This window comes from Octopus bimaculoides, chromosome 1 (genome assembly GCF_001194135.2).
Source record: "Octopus bimaculoides isolate UCB-OBI-ISO-001 chromosome 1, ASM119413v2, whole genome shotgun sequence".
Lineage (NCBI taxonomy): Eukaryota > Metazoa > Mollusca > Cephalopoda > Octopoda > Octopodidae > Octopus > Octopus bimaculoides.
In genome coordinates, this window is record NC_068981.1 from 54,864,213 (window position 1) to 54,872,920 (window position 8,708).

General features: G+C 34.3%; 1 protein-coding gene across 9 annotated transcripts in view; it reads left to right on the forward strand.

Moving 5' to 3' along the window:
* LOC106869571 (orphan steroid hormone receptor 2) overlaps positions 1-8,702 on the forward strand; it is a 168,721-nt gene extending 160,019 nt beyond the window's left edge. For all 9 annotated transcript variants that reach the window (XM_052966728.1, XM_052966745.1, XM_052966720.1 and 6 more), the window contains one exon: positions 1,781-8,702. In XM_052966728.1, coding sequence (XP_052822688.1) covers positions 1,781-2,118 — 338 coding nt within the window. In that variant the 3' untranslated portion in view covers positions 2,119-8,702. The remainder of the gene's footprint in view (positions 1-1,780) is intronic.
* Positions 8,703-8,708: the final 6 nt, after the last annotated feature.

The following is an 8,708-nucleotide window of genomic DNA, read 5'->3' on the forward strand; positions in this document are numbered from 1 at the left end:
GTGTGCGAACTGCCATGCTACGCAGTAGTGAAACATGAGCTGTGACTGCTGAAGGCATGCGTAGGCTCGAAAGAAATGAAGCTAGTATGATCCGCTGGATGTGTAATGTCAGTGTGCACACATGACACAGTGTAAGTACCCTGAGAGAAATGCTGGACATAAGAAGCATCATATGTGGTGTGCAAGAGAGACGTTTGTGCTGGTATGGTCATGTGCTATGTATGGATGAGGAGAGCTGTGTGAAGAAATGTCACTCCTTAACGGTGGAAGGAACCCATGAAAGAGGGAGACCCAGGAAGACATGGGATGAGGTGGCGAAGCATGACCTTTGAACGTTAGGCCTCACAGAGGCAATGACAAAAGACCGAGACCTCTGGAGATATGCTGTGATTGAGAAGACCCGGCAAGCAAAGTGAGCTCACAGCTGTAGTCTACACCAGTGTCGCATAACCAGCCCATTTAAAAACTACCTTTGAATCATCAGGTGACATACCATGCTTGAGAAGACCTATTGAGTCAAGTAAATCAAAATCAAATCAAATCAAAATTGTAGTTGTGGTCGATACCAGTGCCTCCTGACTGGCTCCCGTGCTGGTGGGATGCAATAAGCACCATTCATGCATGGGTCATTGCCAGTGCTGCCTGACTGGCTCCCTGTGCCAGTGACATGTAAAAAGCATGATCCGAATGTGATCAATGCCAATACCCCTGTTCTGACTGACTCCTGTGCCAGTGGCACGTAAATAGCACCATCCGAACGTGGCTGATGCCAGTGCCACCTAACTGGCTCCCATGCCAGTGGCATGTAAAAAGCACCCACTACACTCTTGAGTGGTTGGCATTAGGAAGGGCATCCAGCTGTAGAAACATTGCTAAATCATATTGAAGTCTGGTGTGACCTCCTGGCTTGCCAGTCCCCAGTCAAACCATCCATCCCATGCCAGCGTGGAAAATGGATGTTAAACGATGATGATGATGATGTAGAGAAAAGTTATTTCCACTATACTTTCAGTCCTTTCTGGATCAAGGTATAAGAAAAATTAGGTGAAAAAATATGTTTAATGTTGCAGTATTTTAATTCTTGCAGGTTAGTAGTTGGATGGAAAGCATACACAGGTAAGAGGAACAAGTGTGTGACACATGGGAATAGGTTAGGTAAAGAAAGTCCAGAAAAATATTCGTTGAGATTCTGCAAGCCCTGAAAATCAAAACAGGGTAGATTGGTATTGCAAGCATTTCAAGTCAACTTGAGATGCATGAAATAATACATCAGGATATGACAGGAATCATTAGGGAAAATAGGTTGGACAACAGTGACTTGCTACTTGTGGTCCTTCAGCATTTTGACACTTCATCATCACCATTTAATATCCATGTTTCATGCTGGCATAGGTTGGACAATTTAACAGGATCCAGTGGGTCTAAGGATTGCATCATTCTCCAGTGTCTGATTTGGCATGGTTTCTATGGCTGGCTGCTCTTCCTTACACCAACCACTTTATGCACTTAAGCAAATCACCAATCATTATTATCATGTATTTGTAGCATAGATTTTGTGGCTGGATTCCCTTCATATTGCCAACCTCTTTTAGGACAGACTGTGTTTTTATTATACCTCCAGCAATTGAGGTTATCTGCCAAGACTAATATGTTCTATCTACCATTTAAAAGATATCTTTCATTATTGTTGTTGTTGATGTTAAGATCCTTGTTAAAATGTTAGTGTTTCTCATTGTTGAAGTATAGCTTTAAATTTTTTGTTTTTTTATTACTTACTCAGATAATACGTGCAAAGGAAGCAAGCAAGTGGAGCGGTTTCAAGAAAAGGCCCATATAGAACTGCGGCATCATATCCAAGAACTACATCCACAAAATCAAAACAGACTCTCAAAATTACTTTTACGTTTACCGCCACTGCGTTCAGTTAACCCAAGCATTATGGAAGAATTATTCTTCTCTGGTTTAACTGGTAGTGTTCAGATAGACAGCATAATTCCACACATTCTCAGGATGGAAACAGCTGAATACAATTCTCAGATGGTTGGTCAATGTGCACCAGAAATGACAGAACCTTCGGCTGAAACAGAAATATCTGCTACCAGTAATTCAAGTACATAGTCTAATATGAGACTTGTGGATTAGGACACTGTTAAAAAGAAAGTTAATTATCAGTTTGGGAACTGAATTGCTCTGTAGGTTGCGTTTTACATCTGAATCAAAGAGTTCTAGGAAAATACCAATCACTAACTCAGCAAACATCTCTCTTTGTGAAAAAAAAGAAGCTAACTGTTAGTGGATGTGGTATGGCTGCTTATGGGACAGTGTAAGCCTCAGAAGCATAGGCTCTTTTCATATGACAGGCTTTATTTATTTTTTTTTCTTTGTATAAATTTTGGGGTTATGTATATTTGTTAGAAATTTTAGTTATAGGAGGAATAATCCCAATGAACATTATGTAGAGAAAACTAGCCTATTTTTCTTTAGACTGTGATATTCAAGCAAATAATTACTCTAGACTGAGGTAGCTTCATAACAGGATTTTGTAAGGATGCCTTAATGTTGCAACTAGCCTAGATGACTAACTGTTTATTTTCGTTATTCTTCAGATGAGGATGTAATATTTTAGCTGCTTTTATGTTGGCTTATCAGTTCTCAGCAACATGTCTCTTAACTTTGTCATCTTCACAGAGGGGTTTCATTTATCTGCCATTGTACAAATGAGGGTCTAAAAATGAAAATATATTTATAGTTATGAAAGAAAATCTGATCCTAGTTGGTGCATTTGTGAAAATACAAAACAAAAAATTTCGAGAGGAAGAGAAAAAAAGATCTTGAAGGTATAATATTAATATAACTTTTTCTACGTATGAATGAGATTTGTCACACTTTCATCTATTTACTAAACATTTTTATTTACTCATCATTTTCATCTCCAAGTTCATCAGTTATCAGCAACATTAATCTTCATTTCCATTCATTGATTTGTCTTGTACACAAAACCTTAGCTTAATGTTAAGCTACATTGACAATATTTATTCATTCATTTATTTTAAATTAAAAATTAGCAAAAATTTATTGTATTTTTATCTATTGTATGATTGTATAGTTAGGTACTCTATTTTAGCAAACCATCAACGAGTTTTCATTTAGTCACCTATTTTTATAGCAGTTTATAAAAATCTATTTTAACTTCAACGTTATTTTGAGGAATTGATTGCTCTGATATGATGGTAAACTTGATTAAAACAACAGAAAGTTAATTCATTAGTATGATTTAATAACATGCGAAATTTGTGCAAATTTGTATTTTATAGTTTTTTTTTTTCCTGACAGTGTTCTCTCCCTTCATAAATATGTCCAAAACAAAAAACACTATTACTAACAGAAGAATTAATTTATATAGAAAATCCGTTACTAAATTTCTCCAGTTGGATTTCTAAATCAAGTTTTTGATAAAGTTAGATGCTTCTAAAACCTAAAGAGTTATGATCTTAACTGTTGTCATAATTTTCTTTTGATGTAATCAAAGCGTTATCCCCACCCCCACTACCGTCACTGTTGTTTTTTTCCGATATGATTTTGTTATGATTTTTAGTAAAAGCATTCATATTTATCTTTATATGGGATTCTCTTCTGAATTTAATACATATTTCAATGTTGATTATATATTTTTGCTTACATGTGTAATGGGCGAATATGTTTGTTGAATTTATATTTTGTCTTATTAATTGTTCAAAATTATATTTCTGCTAAAAACACTGCCTTCAAGTAAAACCCCAAAATACCCTGAAGTAATAAGGGCCCTGGTATAACAAGAAAACACTTCTCTTATGTTCTTTCATTATTGAAACCTAAACATTGTTTTTATTATGATCTTAGGAGCTGAACATACCATAATAATTAAATTGATGAAATTTAGAAATGTTTTGCATAAAATAAACATTTGTTCGCCAGCATATCTCAACATTTATCATCTCTAATTTTTTAGCAGTTCATAGTGCCAGACAACTACTTTGCCATTGTTCTGAGATTAGGTTCTATCACACATACATACATGGCTGTTTAACTACAGAGATGTTTTATTTTTTTGTTTCTTAAAATTTTACAGTGAAATTTGAATAAGCTTTTGAAAATTGGCATAAAACACCACACTAACAGCTAATATAGTTTTGATGCTATTGTATAATAGAAATAACTGTATTTTTTTGTGATGTCTAAATTTCTTTTTTAATATCACAAAGTTTTGAGAACCTAATGTTTAATTCATTCTTGTCTAAAATTATTCTTTCTTAAACTAGACTTCTTCAATTGTCTGCATTTATGCACTTTTCGTTCAGTCGAAATTTTCTCATTTGTGCTGTACAAACAACAAGAACAATATTCATGATCAGTTAACTTAATGGTGTGTTGTGTGTATGTGTGTGTACATGTGTGCATAGTCCAGTACAGTGCAATAATATACTGAAACTAGATAAATCAGGAATGCAGTTTCAAGTCTTGCTATTAGAAATAGGAACCACAGCTCTTCATCCATAAAAAGTTAGAAGAAAATGGTTGGTAAAATAGAAAAATAATAATCAGGTTAAGATTAGTCAAGCTATTTAAAATTTTTATTTCTAAAATTTTATCTGGTACTAAATATATTTGTATAACATTGAACATGTTAATGTATTGCAGGAAGTGATCAGAGTGGTGGGTGTAGTGGAATTGAAATTTTTGGAAAACTAAAAGGTGTTTAAAATTTGAACCCCCAAATCTTTATATCAATTTAAATTGTTTTGAATTACAGATTTGATTTTAGTTTAATTTTATTTGATCCTATTCTCATTTTTGTTTTATGAAAAACAGATCCTAGTTTTATCATTTTGAAGTTTCTAAATCTGACTCATAGATATGAAATATGCCAATGGGTGGTTATTTGAGGTCATATGATAATCTTTGTTCAACGAAATTTAACTTTAGAAATTTTTGTAAAATATAAAATGCTTGTGGACATAGCAAAAGCTTGTCTCTATCCATCAAATGTTTTGCAGTCCACATATTTTAGACACAACCTCTTGTGGCATTGGTTTCTAAAAACCAAGTATTTGTTCAACCCCAGGTCAGATCTGATTGGGCAGGTTTATGTTCATAGGTATTTTAGTCGTGATTATTATTATTATTGTTATAATTGTGCCGCACAAAATGCTTAGTAGCATTTTGTCCACGTTTACTTTCTGAGTTCAAATTCTGCTGAGGTCAACTTTGCCTTTCATCCTTTTAGGGTACCAGTGTAGTATTGGGGTCAATGTAATTGAGTAGTCCTCACCACCAAAATTACAGGTCTTTTGTAGAAAGGATTATTATTATCATATTTATTCAGGTGGCAATCTGGCAGAATTGTTAGCATGCTGCTCAAAATGCTTAACAGCATTTTTGCTCATCTGTATGTTCAGTGTTCAAATTCTGTGAAGGTTGACTTTGCTTGTCATCCTTTTGGGGGTCAAGAAAATAGTAGTTGAATAGTTGGTTGGCACTCCGTCAGTTACGATGATGAGGGTTCCAGTTGATCCGATAAGCAGAACAGCCTGCTCGTGAAATTAATGTGCAAATGGCTGAGCACTCCATAGACATGTGTACCCTTAACGTACTTCTCGGGGAGATTCAGCGTGACACAGAGTGTGACAAGGCTGGTCCTTTGAAATACAGAAACAAGAAGTAAGAATGAGAGAAAGTTGTGGTGAAAGAGTACAGCAGGGTTCGCCACCACCCCCTGCTGGAGCCTCGTGGAACTTTAGGTGTTTTCGCTCAATAAACACTCACAACGCCCGGTCTGGGAATCGAAACCGCGATCCTGCGACCGAGAATCCGCTGCCCTAACCACTGGGCCATTGTGCCCCCACAGTTGAATAGTAGGGTTGATGAAATCAACTAGCCTCCTGTCCCAAATTTCAGGCTTGGTACCTGTAGTAGAAAGAATTATTAAGGTAGCAAGCTGGCAAAACTGTTAATGCAATGGGCAAAATGCTAAACAGCAATTTGTCCATTTTAACATTCTGAGTTCAAATTCCACAGAGATCAACTTTCCCTTTCAGAGTCAAAATAAGTACCAGTTGTGCTCCATCCAATTGCAGGCTTTGTGCTTATAATAGAAAGGATTATTATTATTATCCTAAACAATATTCTGTGTGTTGTTCCTTTTCTAAGATATTAGGGTGATTTGTCTGCTATTTCCAGTAGGTTGAGTTACCACATAGAAGCTTTCTTATATGTTTTACAAAGTTATGAATGCTGTCCTTATTCCCAGGCACATTTTTGAAGAGAGACACTTTTACCCAATGAAAGAGAAGTCAAACTCTTCTCCCTGTGAATTAAAAAAATAAAACTCCTCTCAGTTTTACAGTGTTCCTACTGTTGCTTACATTAGTGGTTTATATATCTATAGGATCTAGTCAATTGCTTAACCTTGGACACAATACAGCTTTAGTGACAGATATGCCCTTGGTCCTCTCATCAGTTATTCATAATCTCTAGAAAAAATCTAATTGTTTTTAGTTAGAGTTTCTGTTATTCATGAACTGTTGTTTATAGAATTTTTAAGATGCTGTTTGATTATGATATAGGGTGTCAGTGATAGTATTTACAGTGCACTCCACAAACTGAGCTATGTCTGGTCTAAATTGTTCCCCAACTTGTTACTGCATTCAAGACCTATTTGTGTCAAATTAATGTTTCATCATTGTGATATCAACAATTTTGTGGAATTAATTATAACAAAACACTTGTAAAAATACTCTCTAATGAGCATCACTATCATTCATTTCAATTATTTACTCAAGAAGTTTGATTTAATAACTTTACTATATTGTTGTTTCTCTGATTCCAATCAGATGATTATCATTTGTGTTTTTTTTTTTATATGAATCTCTCTCTCTCTCATTTTATTTATTATTTTTACACTTTATTATTGACTTTTTTTTTATGTATATTGTAATGGTGAACAAATATTATTGATTACAGGTTTCCAACACGCCAGTCACTAGTTCATTAGCCACTATTAAGTTGTACTGTTATTGAAGCAATTAATAAGATCTTTTGGAGCTTTGGAAATTATGTAAATTAAATGCAAAAATGAAATATTCATGCTTAATGTCAGAAGACAAAACATTCAGCTGCTGGTAATAACATCTACAAATGGCATAGTTGTAACAGTCTCCCTATTCTTCAGTCAAAGTAGCAGATAAGTCTTTTACTTTACCTAACCGTTTCACTGTTGGTTGAAGATTAAAGCTGCAAAACATCCATCATATTAAAGTTTGGAAAATCTCAGATCGATGATAATTAGAAACATGACAAAAATAGCCCCAAGTCTTTTAGTTTGTAAAAAAAATTGAATCTTCATAGTTTTCAATAAATATTTTTAGCTGCAGTAATTATTCCCCCTTACTTTAAGCCTTCACTGACAATTGCTTTTCATTTCTCATAAAATAATCGATTGTAAGGTTTTTAGCTAGGTTTGTTCATTACTAGACTGTCTTCTTGATATGTATAGTCATTGTGTTTTTGAGGGCAATTATTAGCAAAGTTGAAAAGGTTATTCTTATAGAGATATGATAAACATGTTTCCAAAGGAAAGAAAGATAGATTGAAGAGTTTGATGAGGATAAAAAGCAAAGCTCAGAAATGCAGTTTGAGAGTGATAGAGACACTGTTGGATTGTAGTGATTGAAGGAGTGTTAGTACATAGGGTCTGTACCTGACAGTGAAACAAGGTGAGGGGATTTTGAGAGAAATTGTACTGAATAAGGTGTGTAGAGTTGGAAAACACACAACAAATGTGAAGGTATTTTTTAGCAGGAGTTGTTGGTAGGAATATCTTGGTCGAAGAGTGAATGGTAGAAGGGTTCTGTAAAATTATCAGAATATTTTGGCAAGGAATCTGAAGGTTCTACTGCAATTTAGAAAGTTAAAAAGCTTGCAGTCCAAGCAACGTACAAAAAGATACATTCTTTGCTTCTCTGATAGCAAGTGTGGTGGCGGATAACTAAGTCTAAGATTGTAGTCACTGGTCTTTGCCTGTATGGTTTACTTACAGCTGTGTGTAAACTATTTGTGGGGTTTAACTTTTGGTTGTGTGAATAATAGACATAAGAGAATTGTTTCAGTTACCTTAGATGGACAAGGGTGAAACAGATTTGCTGCCAGGGATAATTGGAGTAGAAGAGGTAGAGCTTGACCAGTTATCTGACTTGAAATTCTTATTGAATGCTGTTCAGAAGATTATATTTGATGAATATTTCTTTAATGCATATAATACCATCATCAAGGTCCTCATTTATTTTAGTAATTTATTGCTGTATTAAATCTGAAACTTGTTCTAATAGTATCAATTTGCATGAGATAGGCTGTATATTTCTTAATATAAATATCTATATATATATATATATATATATATGTCATGGTGCGTCTGATTCTGTATGCATTCAATATCAATTCCATATAAATATTCATCAATATTAAAAAATGAGAACACACACACACACACACACAAAACCATCATTGTAATCATCATTTATATTTGTATTTTTTAAAGTGTTTTCTATTGGGAAAATATAAACTGTTTCTTTGTTCTGTTGTTTTCTATGTATTTGTATGATTTGTTAATACTTTGTTCTATGGTCACATTAATGTACATATATAGTTCTGGGATAAATGGAGCTCTAGTGAAC